This window comes from Miscanthus floridulus, chromosome 1 (genome assembly GCF_019320115.1).
Source record: "Miscanthus floridulus cultivar M001 chromosome 1, ASM1932011v1, whole genome shotgun sequence".
Classification (NCBI taxonomy): Eukaryota; Viridiplantae; Streptophyta; class Magnoliopsida; order Poales; family Poaceae; genus Miscanthus; species Miscanthus floridulus.
The window spans coordinates 133648110-133667049 of record NC_089580.1 but is presented as its reverse complement, the minus strand read 5'-3'; the positions used below and the strand labels follow the sequence as shown (position 1 = coordinate 133667049).

General features: G+C 45.8%; 2 protein-coding genes across 5 annotated transcripts; one reads left to right on the top strand and one right to left on the bottom strand.

The window, feature by feature from the left end:
* Positions 1-1445: 1445 nt before the first annotated feature.
* On the bottom strand, positions 1446-6202 carry LOC136541763 (peroxidase 70-like). The gene is made up of 4 exons (XM_066533848.1): positions 5411-6202; positions 5034-5225; positions 4511-4676; positions 1446-2014 (listed from the first exon to the last, which is right to left on the bottom strand). Exons 1-4 carry the CDS (start codon positions 6185-6187, stop codon positions 1614-1616), a joined length of 1536 nt encoding a protein of 511 aa, XP_066389945.1. The 5' UTR covers positions 6188-6202; the 3' UTR covers positions 1446-1613.
* A 4822-nt stretch (positions 6203-11024) lies between these two features.
* On the top strand, positions 11025-16213 carry LOC136494128 (uncharacterized). 4 transcript variants are annotated; one of them, XM_066490285.1, is made up of 13 exons: positions 11025-11365; positions 11460-11646; positions 13108-13188; positions 13441-13523; positions 13618-13733; positions 13821-13931; positions 14032-14144; positions 14224-14536; positions 14613-14705; positions 14784-14834; positions 14931-15002; positions 15526-15594; positions 15893-16213. In XM_066490285.1, exons 1-13 carry the CDS (start codon positions 11362-11364, stop codon positions 15929-15931), a joined length of 1332 nt encoding a protein of 443 aa, XP_066346382.1. In that variant the 5' UTR covers positions 11025-11361; the 3' UTR covers positions 15932-16213. The 4 variants fall into 4 exon arrangements, with proteins under 4 accessions (XP_066346382.1, XP_066346390.1, XP_066346398.1 ...); XM_066490277.1 differs by having other exon boundaries at positions 11026-11371; XM_066490293.1 differs by lacking the exon at positions 15526-15594 and having other exon boundaries at positions 11025-11371.
* The last annotated feature ends 2727 nt before the right edge of the window (positions 16214-18940 follow it).

Genomic DNA, 18940 nt, shown 5'->3' with positions numbered 1-18940 from the left:
TTTTGGCTATTTCTATTGAGAATACACCCTAATGAGCCTAGCCAATCCTCTCTCACTCTTACTACTTGATTGATTCATCATTTGGTGAGATTGGAGAGCATCCAAGTGCATTGCTTTGAGTGATTGCATCTAGATGCACTTGGTGGTTGTATTTTGCTGTGGGATTCACTTGTTTCTCTTGGTAGTTGCCGCCACCTAGACAGCTTGGTGCAGTGAGGATCGTCGAGTAGAGGAAGGTGCTTGTCTCCGGCTGCGATCATTCTGATTATGAGGGGTTCTTGATCTTTCCTCGGTAGAGAGCCAAAAGGCACTCCAGTGGATTGCTCGTGGCTTGTGTGATCCCCATCTTGTGTTGGTTGTGCGGCACCCGATTGCGGGTTAGGCGTGTAATGCCTATTAGCGCGTGAACCTCCAAGTGGATGAATCGCCACAACGGGGACTAGCTTGCCGGTAAGCAAGTGAACCTCGGTGAAAAAAATCATTGTGTCATCTTGTCTTTGAGGAATTCTTTTGGTATTCATTGTGATTGATTGATCATCTCTTGCCATGGCGGTATAACCCTCGCTATCTCTCTTGCATTTATTTTTCTAGTGTAGTTAAGCTCTTTAGTATATAACTAGTTTTGAGAGCTAGCTTGTGTCTTGTTAGTTTGGTTAGTGAGACTCTTTAATTAGTCTTTGAGAGATCACTAACTTAGAGAGTAGTGATGTAGCCTTTGTGTGAAATAGAGATCATTGCAACTAGAATTGTGGATATGAGGCTTGCATCTTTAGTAGGCTAGCGCAATATTTGCTTCGCCTCATAATTGTCTAACCACTTGGCTTAGTGTTGTTGTCAAATTTTTAATAGACTATTTACCCCCTCTAGCCATTAGGACCTTTTAGGTGGTGGCGTCAGCAGGCCGGTCGGCGGTGCACGAGCGCCCACTACATCGGCGAGCTTCGTTCGGCGCGCCACCTCTCCTCCCTCTCGATCTGGTGTTGTTGTGGCATGATTTTCAGATCCTTGTGCAAGATTTGAGTTACGGATTTCTCCTTCCCTCCCTTCTTTGCACTCCGTCATTGTTCGATTTCGAGTGGTTATACAGTTCGATTCGATCTATTGCCTAGCGGTATTTAATTTATGGTCGATCTGTTGTCCGTGTGGCATGAGTTTCGGATCCTCATGCAAGAGGAACGTTGTTTGTGTGATGCAGTTTTATGGTAGGGCTTGTGTACATTTGCATACTAAAGACACTAAAGACAGTTTTGATTTGGTCCGTGATATGTTTGTATTCAATTTAGAGATCTTTTGGATTCGATCTCGATCTTTGGCCGATTTTTTCTTTCCTTCTCTTTGTCCAAGGGCCGAGGCTATGTACCGTGCGGACTAAGTCTCCACCCCTTCTTATATAAGAGGAAGAGATGCCAGACGAAAAACTAACGGAAAAATTAGGCTGAAATTATGCCTCTTTAGTATTAGATACAGACGTCTATGCACGAAATAATATTGAATAGTAAACAATAGTTGTATGTATACATAGGAGCTTAGACTCCATTTCAATTATTCTCTGCCGCTTTGCAAGATAAAAAAAATATACACACAAATGCAATCAATGTGTTTGTGAGCGCTAATTAATTCACTCTCCGGCAGTTGACCCTGATCTCGCCGTCGGTGCCGGTGAGCGGGCTAAGGTTGCCCATCTTGACCATGGCCGCGGCGAAGTCGCTCCCCCACTGGTCGGCGCTGGACGCGTAGGTGCTGACGAGGCCGTCCGTCGCGCCACCGCCGCCGCCGAAGAGCGCCTGGTCGGAGTGGAGCAGGCCGCGCTGGGAGAGCAGGTTGCCGAAGTAGGCGTTGTCGATGGCGTCCGGCGTGGAGCCGTCGAGCGGCTCGAGCGCGCCGTCGCTGGCGCCGCCGGCCTGCGCGGGGCAGCTGGCCCGCAGCGACGCCGCGTAGGTGGCGTCGATGTCGGTGTCGTTGTAGATCCGGGCCCGGAAGTTCTTGCACTGCGCCCGGCCGACGGTGTGGGCACCTGCAACGTTTGGTGAGCCGTGGGCGGTGAGGCATTCAACGCAATCATGCATGGAGACGGAAATCTTGCTCTGCTGTCGCGTGCATGCATGATTGTTGCATGGCGGTAGAAGCAGCTGGTAGTTGGGCTGTCGATCGCGTGATCGATGATAATCATGCACGTAGTACTCGGTAGGTGACGCCTAGTCGCCTACGCGTCCAATTGTTGCCAGGTTGCGAGCAGAAAGGAGAAAGGTGGTGACTTAGCTTGAACAGAGACCAACAGGACGTGTACCACTACCAGACTAGAGCCTTTTCCTGTCAGCTTCTATTTTTCCTGTCGGCTTTGTTAAAACCGTTAGGAACTTCAGCAGACTCCTGTCGGTTGCTGAAAACCGACAAGATTGAGTAAAAATATTCCTGTCGGCTGCTGAAAACCCACAGGAAATATTGAAACCGACAGGAACAGGCCCATGACTCCCGATGGCCCGGCCCAACCGACAAGAGTCCTCCCCACGGCTGAGGCGAACAAAATTTCGCGCGCAAGGCCTAGCGAAAAAAATTCAGGACGCTCCTTTTTCCCCACGCTACAGTATTGTGGTCCCACAAGAGAAATAATATAAGACATCACCAAACCCTAGCTTACATATGCCTGTCCCCATCTCCTTCACCTGCCGCCACCAAGCTTCTATCGCGCCCGTCTCCAATTCGAGCGTTTCCCCGTTGCCCCAGGAGCTCTCGGGCGCTGGCACCATCAGCGCCCCCAGGGGCCTCCCCACCGCCCGCGCCACCGCCCCCAGGGGCCTCCCCGACGCCAAGCTGCCGCCGCCCCGATGAGCTCCCCATCACCCGTATCGCCCCCGCCCCAACGGGCTCCCGCCACGCTGAGGGGCTCCAAGACGCCCGCGCCATCGTCGCCCTGGGAGGCTCCTCGACGCCTGCGTCGCCTCCCTGAGCGGCTCCTCGATGTCCGCACGCCGCCCCAAGGGCCTCCCCGACCTAATACAACTGCTACCCACTGCGCCGACCCCAGGGGCTTCCCGTCGCCCGCGCCACTCAGGTGATCTCTCTCTCCCAACCTCTCCCTCTCAGATCTGCTATCTATTTCCTTTCTTGATGGGATCTATGTTCACAATTGCATAAAATTGATGAGATCTATTTTTTGGTTTAGATTTAGAACTAGCAAACTGTTGATCCCATAATATATTGTGCTAATTTAAGTGTTGTGGAAATTGTATCAACTGGACCAAGGATTTGTTTCTTCTGGCTATAAGTAATCAGTTAGTTTATTATTTGATAAGAGCTTTCTTGCTTTATTTCTTGTACTAATATGTTGGTGTTTGGATTTTGGCACATGAATGTGATGAATTACATGTTCTTGATGGATTACTTGTTGCTTCAATGTGTACTGTGTCTTGTGAGTGGACAAATCAATTTGTAGAACTGATAGATTATGTCCCTCATGCATATCAATTTTATACTGCCAAATTCAATTTCCTGTCGGCCTGAACATTTTTTCCTGTCGGTTGAATGTCAGGAATGGTTAAGACATTTCCTGTCGGTTGCTATTTCCTGTCGGGAATTCCTGACAGTCAGGTTTCTGGGTTGACTGGTCAAACCAGAACCGTCAGGAAATGCCATCAGGAAATATATCATGTCGGCTAGCCGTCAGGAAACAGTCATCTTTCCTGCCGAGTCGTTCCTGTCGGTCGATTCCTGACGACCAGTCCTGACGGTTTTTTGCCTTTTCCTGACGGTTTTTGGGCCATCATGAATTTCCTACTCTGCGGTAGTGTACGTCGTCCATGCATCACCATGTTGAATTGATCCGCGCATGCAAACGAACAATGATGCATCGTCATGCATGTAGCTAGCGTTTTCCTTGCTGGTACGATGTATGTATATTAAATATGCATATAGATGATGTGCGCTGCACAATCATATGAAGTCGAGATGAAGCAGACAGTTGCTACCGAGTAAAGGAAAACAGAACGCAACAAAATACTGGCATCCATGCGTACGTGTGCACGTACGTACCGGTACGTACTTGAGATCTTGAGAGCTGTTCTTAGATTAAGGAATGACTATATTCCGGGCTCCAGTATCTATACGAGTGCAAGACTATAGATGATCTGGTTATATGCATATATATAAGTATATATAGTCATTTGGTCGCACTGCCTGGCCTGGAACGAGTGCAAGATCGATCTAGTTTGCTGCCGCGTCGATATCAATTGCCTGTGCATGCAATTTAGTTTATTTTTTACTAGGACATACCATGTGCTCGAGCTAGCTAGCTGTGGATGATCTGCTGCACCGCCGAATGCAGTGTGGTGAAGCAAAGATCTATGATGGGACGTGCCATCCGCCATCTTAGCCTGCCTGCCTGCTGCTAATCTATGCATGCATTGCATGTGAAGCAGGAAAAAGGAGATCGGCCAGATTTCAATCTTCGCAGTCATGTAACATGTGTCAAAAATGATGCATTCTAGCTACCTCGTGCATGCATGTGTAGTACCTGAGAGGGCAACCATGTCGGTGCTGCTCAAACCCTTGTTGGAGAAAGCGTTGAGGAGGCCGTTGAGGTTGCTGGTGGGTCCGGGCAGGTCACTGTTGGCCAGGGACGCGCTCGCCGTGGTGGCGTCCCTCCTGCCCAAGGGAACCGACCACGATGGTCCTCCCAGCTGCACCAGCACGTTCAGAGAATCACTTTTAAGCTGTTCGATCGACCTCAGCTATGATCGATATCGATATAAACTAATCGTGCATTTCATTTCTACTTTCGACGTGTGGGAAAGTGGATCGATCGGAGAGCTGAGCATCATCTGTGTGTCTGTTCAGTTCATCTGTTATATATAGGCTGCTAGCTGACAGATTCATGCTCGACCATATTTTCCGACTCAATTATGTGCAAGTGAAAAAGAATTTATCTAAAGCAACTCAGTGGAATGTAAAACAGTTTAGGCGAAATTACAGAGGTGTGTGCCTTCATTTACAGTTGATTGATCGATGGTAGCGGGTGGTGTGGCTTGGCGGCTTACTTGTGCAACGGAGTCGCGGGCGGCGACGGCGAGGATGTCGGCGCAGGAGACGGTCTGCGGGCACAGCAGCTCCAGCAGCGTCTTGATGTTGTCGATCACGTCGAAGCCGCGAAGCGACCCCGCGTTCGGCCCCGCTCCCTTCTCGCCGGTGAAGCTCGCCGTGTCGTCTAGCAGCACCGACGCGTCGCAACCCTGCCGGCCGTACGTACGTGCATATATAAACAAAGCCGTAGTAGATCCACACACTTCTATCGCGGTGAAGCTCGCCGTGTCACTCTGCTAGCTACTAGTAATCTACACTTACTATGAATTCATCTAGCTATAGCTAGGCAGGACAGACGACGACGATCCGGTGATAGATGGAGATGATGATTTACCTGCACGAAGCAGTCGTGGAAGTGGAGGCGGAGAAGGGAGGCCCCCATGCGGTGGTCCAGCAGCACGGCCGTCCAAACGGCGGTCCTGATGGTGAGGAGGGCGGCGGGGCAGGAGGCGTCGTAGTAGTCCTCCGACGACAGCTGCGCGCTGGCCACCGCGGCGGTCGTCGCCAGTGCAAGGGTCAAGGTCATCAAGCAGCAGTGACGAGGGAGAGGCCGCGACCGCGAGAGGTGCTTCTTGGGAGAAGCTGCAGGAGCCATGTCGCAGTCGAGGGGTGTCATGGTATGCACCGTCCTCCAATAACTCTGGTTTGGGAATTGGGATCGGAGTAGACTGCAGAGCAGTGGAAGAGGCCAGAGCTTCTTTTTATAGATAGATATAGGCAACAACGAATATCGGCATTTAGCCTCCTTAATAATGCATGACAGTATGACACCAGATGGCACCACCCCTTCTGGTCGACAAAACACATTCTCCGTAAACGAATCCTGCACCAAAAGCGGGCTAACGGATAGGGACACGTCACCCGCAAACCCGCTAGCCGTCAGATCTGGCCAAGTCGCAATATGGACCGTCGGATCGGGGTTATAGTGGGTCTCTGACCCGTTAAGCGTTAAACCCGGGCGGCCGTGAATCCTCGCGAACCGGCTCATGGACGACTCGGCCTCTCCGCCGCGCGTTCCTCTCCTCCAGTCCTCCGGCTGTCGTCCGCCGCCTCCGCACCTCCCTCCTCCTCTTGGCGCGGGCGGGGTGCGGGCGCCGTCCACCCCCGCCATCCCAGCGCCCCTCACCCGCTGCGAGGTAGCCGAGGCCGCCACGCCTGCGGCCCCCACACGTGCCAAGGTGGCTGAGACCGCCACGCCGGGGACGCCGCGCTCACGATGGGATGCCGCCGGAGATGCCGCCGTGACACGGCGGGAGAGCGTCAGGGAGAGAAAGAGAGCTCTGTCTGCTTACCTGCAACGTGCTCTCCACCACACTACGGTGCACGGCCACCTCGCCGGTCGAACCGCGACCTCCACGTGGTCTGCCGCCCGCGTCACCTCGCACCTTCCGCACCACCGCGGTCGCAGGGACGCACCCCTGTCTGTTTCTCCCAGCACCGTCGTGGCTCCGACCAGTGGCGTGGGGCAGCACGGCACCGAAGAAAGCTCAGAATAGCAACTCCTCAAGGGACGCCCACATGGTGTTAGATGAAATGCCAGTCCAAAAAACCATGGCTTCTGTGCTGCTTTGCTGTTCTAAAACCTACCTTAGACTATCGCCACCGCGCGCTGCCCACTGATTTCTCCCCCGCGGCGCAATCTCCATCTGTATTGTTTTGCTCAATATATATAATGGTGGTTCTCCACAATACTTCATCAGATGATGCTTGTCAACTAAAAAGAAAAAAAAAGAATCCTTCATTGTCCAACTGCATGCACTACTACCCAACCTTGCAGGGTGGTTGTCTGGTTGATATATATAGGGTACTGATGCACTGAGCTACAATGCGAGGAGCTACCATGTTGGCAACTAACAGGTCCTTAAAACGCCGGCCATGCTCTTGCGTTGCAATCAAGCAAAGACGATCTAGTGATGAGTAGCTGTATATATAGTCCATAGGAAATTGAAGATGACATGAAACAGAAGGATAATGAAACAAACTAAACAATTAATTAAGATGCATATAGATAGGACATGGAGGAGGAATGACACATTGCCGATCGATTAATTTGCAGTAGCGCTGCTATCGTTCATGCACACACACACACACATATAATACAGCAATTAAACCAGCCACTACCATAATTAGTAGGGTTGAGTCGTTTTAGTGGCGTGTAGTAGGCTATGCATACAAGCCATGCGCCTCAATAAATACAGCCAGCAAATGCACATGCACGAACAGCCATCCAGCCACCAAGCAAGAGGAAGATGAGTGTGCTACATGCGGTGCGTGTCGTGCTAGCTGTTCGTTGTTAGTTGAAATTCAATGCAAAGTCTCGCTTCGGCGAGAAGCTATCAGCCTGTTCGGGAGGCCGTATCGTATCATGGATTATTTACTGTTGGCTGGTTTGGTGTGAGAGAAAAACACTGTTCCCGACTAGAAATTTACGATCGTTTACGAGCAAGCGAACAGGTATATAGCTGCACATCTGCTTCATGATTATATTAATTATTAGGTCCTCTTAGGAGATCGATTATTTGGCTACAATACCCCAATGGTTACCTAATGAGCTAGTGCACTATGTTCATTATTAACGCTCATTTTTTTTCGTTGTACAACATGATTATTATTGCTTCTGCTTATAGCTGGATATATCAAGCTCAGGTACGTGTTGTTTGTCGTCGTCGTTGTCCAAGTTGTCGATCGCAGCAAAACTGGCTGCGTGATAAAGACCCGTACGTACGCAAGCTGGCTTGTTAAGATCTCTTGACTCGGTGGTATACACGCACAGCGACGCCGACGCAGCAGGGTAACATCAGAGCGGAGTGCTAGCTGTCGGAAAAATCCAAAACCGCAGCTACCTGCACGTAGTATGTCATGGTTCGAGCAAGGATCCACACAAAACGCGGTTATTTTTAACGGGGAGCTTCAGGGGCATATCGACCATGGGCAAAAGTTGAGACGGGGGCACGCCTCAAGAACAACTAAATGTTTTGATGTCTATTAAGCATGGTAAACTTTTGAAGAGCAACTAGATAATTGTGGCTAGGAGTGCCTCGTTGATTGACGGCTCATCATTCCCTCATTAATTTGCTTTAGAATTTTGAGTGAGGGCCACGTACTGCTACAAAATTGATTTTAGAAGGCAACCTAATTTATTAATTATCAGTTTATAGAGACGATCTGTCTTTAAAAATACAATCTAGTTTTAGAGGTGTAATTACAATCCTAGCTGTCCCAACGCCGACCTCATATATATAAGCAATGGTAGGGTTTTAGTCCGCCATTCTCCCACCTTCTCTCGTGAAAGTCATATGCTACCACTAGATCATAGAGACATAGAGTAGTGGTACAATATGAACTTAAAACATTTAATTTCCAATGCATGTCGGTAAGGTCACAAGATATGTTCTGTATGCACTAATCACATGCTAGTAAGGTAGGTATATATGCCATTGCACAAACAATTTTACTTTTGCTTTGGTCGGAGGAGAGGTTAGTCGGAGAGGTTAGTCTTATATGGGTTGCTCTTCTTGACATGTTTGAGTAATTAACAATGTACAAATAATTTCTAAGCTTACAAAAATCTTGTCTCGTCAAGTGCCTTGGTGAATATGTCCAATAGTTGTTCATTGGTGCCAATACCATCAATCTTGATATCCCCTTTGTTGAGGTGATCTCTAATGAAATGGTGGCAAATATCAATGTGATTTGTTCTTGAGTATTGAATCGGATTGGTGGCAGTCTTCACCGCACTCTCATTGTCACATAGAAGAGACACTTCTTCAAATTTGACTCCAAAGTCTAATAGAGTAGCCTTTATCCAAAATAATTATGCACAACAACTACCTACGAAGATGTATTTTTGCCTCGGTCGTTGACGACCAAATTTTGTTTCTTTGAGGATCACGGCACAAGTGACATCCCTAGAAATTGATGTGTCCGAGATGCTCTTGCTATCAACCTTGCACTCTGCATAATCTGAATCCGAATATAACAAGCTCAAATTGTGCATCTCTAAGATACCACAAACCAACATTGAGAGTATGCTTCAAATATCTCAAGATTCTTTTGACGGCACTCAAGTGGCACTCTTTAGGTGAAGCTTGGAACCTTGCACACACACATCACTAAACATGATGTCCGATCTTGATGTGGTCAAGTAGAGTAGGCTTCCAATCATAGACCTATATTGCTTTTGATCAACCGAACTACCACTTTCATCCAAATCCAAAATGCCCATTAGTGGTCATATGTGTCCTTAGTGGCTTTGCATCTTTCATTCCATACTTATTGAGCATGTCCTTCAAATACTTCCCTCGACTAACTGAAGTGCCATTCTTCAATTGTTTGATTTGTAGAGCAAGGAAGAAGTTCAACTCTCTAATCATGTACATCTCAAACTCACTAGTCATCATCTCACCAAACTCTTCACAAAATTCTTAATTTGTGATCCAAAAATAATATCATCCACATAGATTTGGCACACAAACAAATCTTTTCTAATTCTCTTAGTGAAGAGGGTAGTGTCAAACTTTCCCATCTTCAAACTCTTTGAGAGTAAAAAATCCCTTATCCTCTCATACCATGCTCATGTGCTTGTTTCAATCCATAGTGAGCCTTGCTCAACTTGTACACATGGTTAGGCCTTTTGCTCTCTTCAAATCCTTGGATTTGCTCAACATACGCTAGCTTATTGATTTTTCCATTGAGAAAAGCACTCTTCACATATATTTGATATAACTTGATGTTGTGAGAGCAAACATAAGTCAACAAGATACTTATAGCCTTAAGCCTTGCCTAGGGTGCATAAGTTTCACCAAAAAAATCTTGCCATTACACATGAGTGTGTATCCTTGAGATACTAGCCTTGTCTTGTTTCTAACTACTCACTATTACCACAATTCTGAATTACCTTGAGCGTCCAAAACCACCGAGGAAATGATCCTTGGCCACAAACCGTCAAGCAAACTTAAGGAAACATGAAATTACTTGGCGGTTTGGTTTAGCACTCAAGAATATCCATTTCCTTGGAGGTCTATGTCCACAACCAAGGAAACTACACTTTCCTTGGCGGTTTTGTTTTGGCTCTCAAAGAAATCTTTAGCACTCAAGGTAATTCAGGATTGTGGTATAGTGACTATTTCATCCTCATTTTGCTTATTCTGGAGTCCTCAGTTCCGGTGATATTGTGGCTTTGTGGTCTCTCCACTAGTTCTTAAACTTGATTTCTAGCGAAGTTATTGAGTTATTCATGCATGACATTTACCCAATCCGGATCTCTTAAAGTCTCATCAATCTTGGATGGTTCAATAGATGACAAAGGAATAGTGCTCATAAAAGGATACTAGGTTTGATCTTGTTTAAACACTATTTCTCAAATCTCTAACTTTTTTATCCAAAGGATGATCTCTTGCAATGGATTGGTTCAGTTAGATGGCAAATATTTATTATTTTTTCACTATTTTATAGTATAGATAGATGGTACGGTTGTAGCAACTATATTAACCTAGATCCGTCTGCCACATATAGTTGAATGATTTCCAGACGATAAGTTCTCTAAAGAACATCCAGGGATAAAACTAAAAGTCTATCAGGAGTATTCATCAGTTCTTTCACTCTTTTACAGTAAAGAAGGCGAGATAGATAGATAGATAGATAGATCTCAGCCTGTTTTAGCTTGTTTCAGCTTATTCTCTCTCACAGGACATTATTGAATCAACCGAAATCAGCACTGTTTTGGATCAGCCGAACACGTTGGAGCTGTAACTATAAGGTTTTTATGTTGTAATCGTAAGTTATATGGTTGAAATTTGGACTTGCAAGCAAATTGAACGAGTTTTTCTTGGCAGGCCCGTTCCAGCGAGGCCGAGGCCGAGCGGCGTCAACCACGTTTTGCACGCTGCTGGACCGCTGGTAGTGGCAGGTGTCTCTTCCTGTGGCAGGACGGACGACTCCACCACCTCTCGTCGACAAGGAAAGGAAAACGAGGGGGAAAGAGAAAGACAAACAAGCCAGAAAAAGTCTCCTCTCCCCTGCTCCGTCCGTCCGCCCCTCACCGTCGCCCAATCTCACATGGCTCGGCGTCTCCACGGCCAATCCGACCTCACCGACGGCGCGCGCCTCCGTTTCTCCACCTCCAACTCCAGCTCCAGCTCTTCCTCCCGGTTCCTCCTCGCCGCCCCCGCCGACGACGCCTCCCTCTGTCGGATCCACCGCTGACCGCGCGCCGCCACGTCTGCGCCGGCCTGATCACTGGCTGGTTCTTGGCCTCTTCGCTTCCTGGATCTCCCAGGCGTCTCCATGGGCAAGAGTACGCATCGCCCCGTTCATTTCTTGATCGGTTGATTGTTTGCTGTTTGGCTGCTGATTTGTGAGTGATTTGGTGTCATTTGTTTTAGGTAAGAGGAACAAGGGCGGTCGAGGTGGTGGTGGTGCCGATGACCAGCTTGACGGCGGCAGCGATGCCGATAGCGTGACCTCCATGTCCACTGCGCTGTCTAACCTTCAGCTCGCGCAGGCCACCGAGCATGTTAACTCGCAGGAATTCGTTCTTGACAAGTACATCGACGCGCTCTACGAGAAGAGGTGGGTGCCTGGGTGTTCCTATACTCCTATTCCTAATCTAGCACCTTGGTGTTGCTATGCCTGTCTGTTAGTCAGTGTATCTTCGGTTTGGGCCAGTAGTTGATTGTTTGGGTGTGCAGACTGTTAATGTTCATGCTTGCTTGGTTATCAACTTATTCATGTTGTTGCCAAAACATCAAACGATGCATAACAACTCTTATTTCACAAGTGACCGCTTCATATATATTGACAACACAACTGATAGCCGCTACAATACATTTTCTCCTGGCACTAACTCCATACATTGCCTAGTTTTTCAGTCGACGCTCCTAACAATGTGTGTTAGGGGGGAGAGAACATCTTTTACTACCTTGCTACCATTAGTTGTATATTGTCTCTTTGTTCTCGTGCCAAGTTTTCTCTTGCGCAAAATTCAGTAGTGTGCCAAGGTTTGGAGTCATTTGAGTATTACATTTGTACATGCTCGAATAGGCCTCATGCAACTATGTACCTTACCTTTATGCTTTCACAATTACGGAAATGGCTTTTATTTTTTATAGGTGTTATGAATTGTCAGGATATGTGACCACATATGAAGACATCTAGGAATATCTCACATTTGATGTAAATTTTACGTTAATGTATTTTCTTGCCCATTAAAGTTGATCTTTGATGCTGGTTCAAGAATAGTGGAAGTTGCATCTTTAGTTGCCTTTAAACTTGATCCCTGATGCTGGTCGACAAATGGTGGAAATGCATATGCGTGCTCTTCTATTTAGTTACATGTTATGCTTAGAATATTTTACAGGTAAACATGCTACAATTCCATTCCCTTGTAATAGCCAACTATAATTTTTCTTTGTAGCAAATGGAACAGCTTCATGTCTCATTTACTCCACCTGTCAAATAGTTGTCACATTACTCAACTTGTTGGCTGCGATCTGCTGTTTATCTTGATATATCCTTGAAAGTTGATAGTACAGAACCAAAGCTTATTAAGGCATACTGCTATTCTTAATCATTCATGTTTCAAACACACTTGGTATCGCATATCTCTACAGTTTGTTTACATGCTCACAGATGTTGAACTTGATCGAGTCCTTGCCATATTTGTTTAAGATTGATGAACCAATATCCGTTGACCATGGCATCAATGTTCCCTAGAGTAAATGCATCATAAGTAGGAAGGAGTGGATAACTTTCAATAGTTCTATTTGTTGCTTATAGTATACTGAAAGTGATCTCATCTCTCTGGTGCTTTTTCTTTCAATTCTCCACAACCTACATTCACTTAACAAGGCACTTTTTCTTGAGAATAATAAAAAGTACTCCTTTCAGTGTTGCTATCATCATAAAGACTTGCTTGTGGACTTTCTTTTTGTAATATTCGTCTGATGTTGTGAGAGTTTACCAATTGGTGATGTGAATGACCAAATAACATTACTAACTGCTTTTTTACTGTAACATTCATGACTGGTGCAGGGGATCCACGAGAGAGGAAGCACTGGGTGCTCTTACCGATGCTTTTGAAAGTTTTGTGCTTCTTGGTTTAGTGGAAAACAAGTAAGTTATTATGATTCTTTAGTGATGCCTTCTTAGTATTGTATATAACTAGACCAGTGAAAAGATGGGATATATTATGTCCTGTGCACCCATGGGTGTGTAAGTTGTAACCTCATCAATGCAGTTATGCTCTGGTTTAAAAAAATAGTGAGCATACATATGCTGCATGAGTGGAGAGGAACATAGTTTGCTTGAGAAATTGGATCCTTCTTTGTGTTAACTTTAACTGATGGGTTCTTTTCCTCTTTAAAGATATGTCACACTATTGAGCCAGTTCACCAATTCAATTAAAAAGGGATCTACAAAGGAGGTGTGTCTGGCTTGTCGCTGCATTGGTTAGTATTCTTCTCCACACATAGTCATTTTCGCTGCAGCAGAATATGTGATATGCTCATATTGTTCCTTTTCCCTTCATTTTGTACCTGCAAGGCTTACTGGCAATTACACTAGGTGCTGGAAGTAGTTCGCACGAAATAATGGATGAGTCACATCCACAGCTTTTGAGAGTTCTCCAAACTTGGCCTGATGCACCAAAGATGATCTCTGTATGTTGCAATTTTCACTGTTTTTGTGTGTGGTTCTAGGCTTCTAGCAAATTTATCATCTAATTAAGTTAAACCGAATGATTGTAGGCACTTGATTGCTTAGCAGTTGTCACATTTGTTGGTGCAACTGATCTTGGTGAAACCCAGCTATCTCTGAAAGCCATCTGGGATGTGATCCATCCAAAATCAGGATCAAATGTAAGGCCGACTGACCTCCATTTTTTTGGTTGTATAGCAATAAACAGAAAGTATGGCATCCAGTTTATTCTAAACTTGATTGTTTTGGGTGTGTTTACAGGTTGGCATTGTCAGAAAACCGAAGCCTCCTTTGTTAGCAGCTGCCGTATCTGCATGGGCATTTCTTTTAACAACTGTTGGTTCATCTAGAAGAAATACTGATTCTTGGAAAGAGTTAGTGAAAGCTTTCTCAATCACTGTTCTCTGTTATATGTCAAATTGCTCATGAAACTATATGTCCTTCTGCATGTAGGCCAATTACATTTCTCTGTAGCCTTCTAGAAGCAGAGGATCGTGCTGTGCGGATTGCTGCTGGTGAAGCATTAGCTCTGTGTTTTGAGCTAAAACTGCTTGATGTTTCATCTAGTGATGAAGCTGATGTTGACAGTGACACTAGAGAGACCAGTGGTTCTAAGCATCAACTTTTCTTGAATATGCAAGCATTGAAGGCCAAAATATCTGGTCTAGTCTATAGTCTCTCTATGGAGGCAGGGGGCAGAGGTGCTGACAAGAAAAATCTTAATGATCAGAGAGACTTGTTCCAACGAATCTCAGATTTTATTAAGGTCTAGGTTTATTTCATTTTCTTTTCTTGAATTTTTTTCTCTCAGAATAGATCAGATCTGAGTTCTCTTTCTCCAGAATGGTGAGTGCCCTGAAGAATCACTTAGGATTTCAGGCAAGAATGGCATTTTAAGAGTTACATCAGTTACATCATGGCGAGAATTAATACAGGTGCCGGTTTCTTGCTTTGATTTCATAAACTGTTGTGCTCCAAGTTTGTAAATTTTCTGAGATTTGCCCATTGCTTAGTTGAACTATATGAGGTGGTTTCTTGGGCGAGGATTCTTGAAGCATTCACAGGTTACTATAAGCAGAACCATGCACGCATTGATTTATCTGTGAAATGAAATTTTGGATTTTGGTATAATAGAGTTAAAGTTCTCTTTGTCTGTGCAGGACAATGATTTGCTGCATGATATCTTTGACATCAAAATTGATCGTACTGAAAACATGTCAACCACTAAAAAGGTAAGCTTTTCACATCTTGGATGGCCTTGCCTTCTGCATATAATTTTCTTATATTATTCAGAGGTTAGTTTTTTTGTTTTTTGGAAACAGGTTAGTTTGTCATGGTAGTGTTATTTCCACACCTTGAGGATTATTGAACCAAAAGACCAGGATTACTGTCACTTCAGAAATAATCTTCAGCAATGATCATCAATAACGATTACTTATGACATTATAATTGACTTTCAGTTTTCTGTTTGGTAATCTTGCGGCTCTAGCTGCACCCTAGCGTAGAATAGTATGTTTGGTAATTACTGCTGAAACATAATATTGAAGTATTATCAAGACGAAGCGTTGTTGGATTTGATATTGTCTTTTCCTGATTTTTTGAATAAGTTGTGCTTCCATGAACACTAATCACCAGTATTGGGCATATTATATAGTATTATTTCTAAATTTATTGAAAAAACAATCACCAGTAAGATATATAGGCATCAAGACGTGGTCATAACTATAATTCTCTAAAGAATCTGTCTGCGTTCAGAAAATGTTTAGATCTGAAGGAGAGAAAGGAAGAGCTATGAAATTAAATAAAGAGCGTCATCTGGCTCAGGTAAGCTGGACTTTAAAGACACCCCTTGCATTTTGGTTGACCTAACCGAGCAAATGCTAAATATGGATGTTGTCCATTGTTTTTCCTTTCCTTTGGGTCTTTTAGCTGGACCATAGTAGTTGGACAAGGATTGGAAATTCTTAGAGTCCAAAATCTTTATTGGAAATTATGTAACATCTTTGATTATCCGCTTGCGTCGTAGTGTGAGAATGTGAGCATATGCTTCTTCTATCATATTTTATGACGGCAAAATCAGATTATTAACTCTCAAAATTGTATCTTTCTGCACGCTGCGCAGGAGAGGAAACAGAATATCTTGAACGAGCAATATGGATAGAACTTACCCAGAAGACTGGAGTTTTGTATAATCGAACTGTTACCAGATGATGAGTGCTGTGTATATGACGGTATTGAATTATTGATGCATTGGTGAGGTGTATTGCCCGGTATTGATGGGTACATACAATTTCATACCGAAGAACATGTACAGCGTCGGGTTTTAAATTGCATGCTCCAAACATTGAGTTTTCTAGAAAGAATCATGTTGCCCTGTACTGTCTAGTATTTCCTCTGCATGCGCAAAGGAGATCTTGAGTTTATAGTGAATCACAATTGTACAGATCCATCAGGCTCACGGATGCTCGTATATAGCGTGGAATATGTTGTTTTTCCTTCAGCAACGCTTGACGGGCTGGGCTACCTACGGCGGCCCAAAGCGTTGCATCTCTTGGGTGGGCATAGAAAGTACACTCCCGGCATCAAGAAACAATAGACCAGGATGGCCGCTGTACTAGTCCCGCCTCGATTAGTTAAGTGCGCGGTTTCATTGTCAAAAGAGACGAGAGCCAGATGGGAGGCGTGTCAAATGACACGCAACGCACGAGGGAGCGGGAGCGCCCTTAGGGTGTCTCGTGTCGCGGTGGCAGAATCGAAACCGAAATCTTCGATCACAGGTTCGGTTATTACGGTTAATTTGGTCAATTTGGTTCCAGCATTCACCGAACTAAGCTGTTGAACCTCTTATTTCTTTTACTACAGGCTTGAATACTGCTCTATGCTTGAATATTTGAGAGAACAATAACATATATGTGTTGTACTGTTGTTTTATGCTGCATTGTTGTTTAAATTGTCCCTTTTGACTGCATGAAAATCAGGCAAAATGCTGTCGAAATTTACAATTGAATGTGTTTTTCCTGGTTCCTGAAAAATTCGGTTCCATCGGTTAGAACCGAAACCAAACCGAATTAACCGAAATCGAAATTCCTCGGTTCCGCATTTTCAAAGTAACCGATCGGTCCCTTCTTCTCAAGTAACCGAATTAGCTGAAGAACCGAAGAACCGAACCGATCAGTTTCGGTTAACCGAACGCCCAGACCGAGCACGGTGTGCGTGGTATGCTGCACGGAGCTATAACAACATCTTTAAAGACAAAATGAGTGTGCCATTGCTGAGTTGAGCAAGCATGTGACATATGTGCTGAGCAATAAAAATATTTTTCTATTTTCAATTCGAAACCATGTACGATCCTCGTAGGATGAGGGACGCGCTCTCTCTAAAAAAATTCCTTCTCGCACGCCACGCCACCACCTAAGCGCCTCTCACCGCCGCAACCCACGTGATGCCACCGCCCCGACTCCATCTCCACGTGCCTTCTCCCTCCCCCTCGCCACTGCACTCATGTCCAACCCGACCCCCTTCCCCGCCGTCGCGTCGCCGCCTCCAAACCCGCTCACTGTCACCGCATCCTTCCTCCAGCACCACCTCTCCTGTTTGGCTTCCCACCTGAACGCCTCGCCGTCGCCGTCACCGCTACGAGCATGCTGGGCCCTCGCCGGCACTCCCATCTCACTGTCTGCAACTCCAACAAGGCCATCACTGGCCGGGCCTAGGCCAGACACAGGCGCAGCTGGCCACTGCCAGGCCACACCACCATCCTCGACCATCGGTTAGCCGTAACCGGTCGTTCCTCCGTTCTGCGCTGCATCGTACGGAAGAAGGGTGAAAAACGCTCGTTGCAAGTCTATGTTTCAAAAGTGTTTCAGATGTTTCATAGGTATTGATGGTGCGGGACCCACGGGATACCCCGCAAGGAAGGGAAAAGAACTAGTCTAACTAGGATTCTTCCCCTGTAATCTTTGTAGTAGTAGTATTCTATAATCTTACTAGGAACTCTCATTGTAAACCGACTAGGACTTTGGCCTCCTGACTATATAAAGGAGGGCAAGGCTCCTTGGATCGGGAGTTCAGAGAACAATTGTACAACACAACACTTTACAATCAATCCAACGCAAAGGCTAACGCCGACTGGACGTAGGGCTATTACTCGATCACGGTCGAGGGCCCGAACCAGGATAAATCGACTGTCTCTTGCGTTAACCGTTGAGTTCTGCATACGCTGAAGCCCGAACAAACTGCCCTGGGTACCCCCGTGGCAGGCTATCGGTGGTAAAACATCGACAGCTGGCGCGCCAAGTAGGGGCTTTCGGTGACTTTGCATCCGAGAGCTCGATGGACCTAGACAACATGATCTTCTCAAAGGGATCAACCTTCATCTTTGGTTCGTGGATCTGCGAGGCAGGCGACGATGGCAAGCTCCAAGGCCGTCTCCTCGAAGATTCAGATCATCATCAGGACTTTTCCATTTCGGCGACAACGACAGATCAGCTTGCCAGAAGATTCGCGCAGCTCGTGATGTCCAATCCAACTCGGATTTCATGACTTCACGCATCCGATTCAAACTCAGGTTCCGCTTCCAAGACGAAGTCTTATCCGAGTTCTTTTGGAAAACTGAGTTCTTTTCCGACAAAGCTTCGGAACACGACGTCAACCTATCAAGAATACTACTCGGAGTACACTCAAAGTACTTCAAAGAAGTCGGGTCCTCTTCCATTTGGACTCCACAACATGGCAACATCTTATCAGACATGGCCCGAAGGATCCACCTATCCCGTGCTTAGAATGCCGCTGAAAGGAGCCCAGGAAGGTCTCGTCTTAACTATAACATCTCAAGGCTGTATCGTCCATTGGCCAGGTTCCGTTCCTGAAGATGACGGCACCCAACTAGTCGATGATACGATGACAACAACTCTACCCTACCAAGAAGGAGACTCAATCTGTGACCTTAAAACCTCTACTGAAGTTATCAACAGCTCTGGCAGTATGGAAATCAACGACGATGACAAAACAACTCACGCTAGAGAAGTATTCATGATTCGCCGTCCTCGATCACCTTTGGTCCCCCCAGAAGCACCCAACATCAGGTCTTTAGATGAATCCGAATCCAACATAACACCATTTATCCAGGGGCACGATGGTGAAACTGAGAGTCAAAGGCAGGCCAGAGAGA

Coding starts and splice junctions, on each gene's coding strand:
- LOC136541763 (XM_066533848.1), bottom strand. CDS start 6,187: ATGGCGGGGGTGGACGGCGCCCGCACCCCGCCCGCGCCAAGAGGAGGA. Junction 4,677..5,033: donor CCCGCGACTCCGTTGCACAA/GTAAGCCGCCAA, acceptor GTGCTGGTGCAG/CTGGGAGGACCATCGTGGTC. Junction 2,015..4,510: donor CGACATGGTTGCCCTCTCAG/GTACTACACATG, acceptor CAAACGTTGCAG/GTGCCCACACCGTCGGCCGG.
- LOC136494128 (XM_066490277.1), top strand. Junction 13,524..13,617: donor TCTGGCTTGTCGCTGCATTG/GTTAGTATTCTT, acceptor TGTACCTGCAAG/GCTTACTGGCAATTACACTA. Junction 14,835..14,930: donor GATTCTTGAAGCATTCACAG/GTTACTATAAGC, acceptor TTGTCTGTGCAG/GACAATGATTTGCTGCATGA.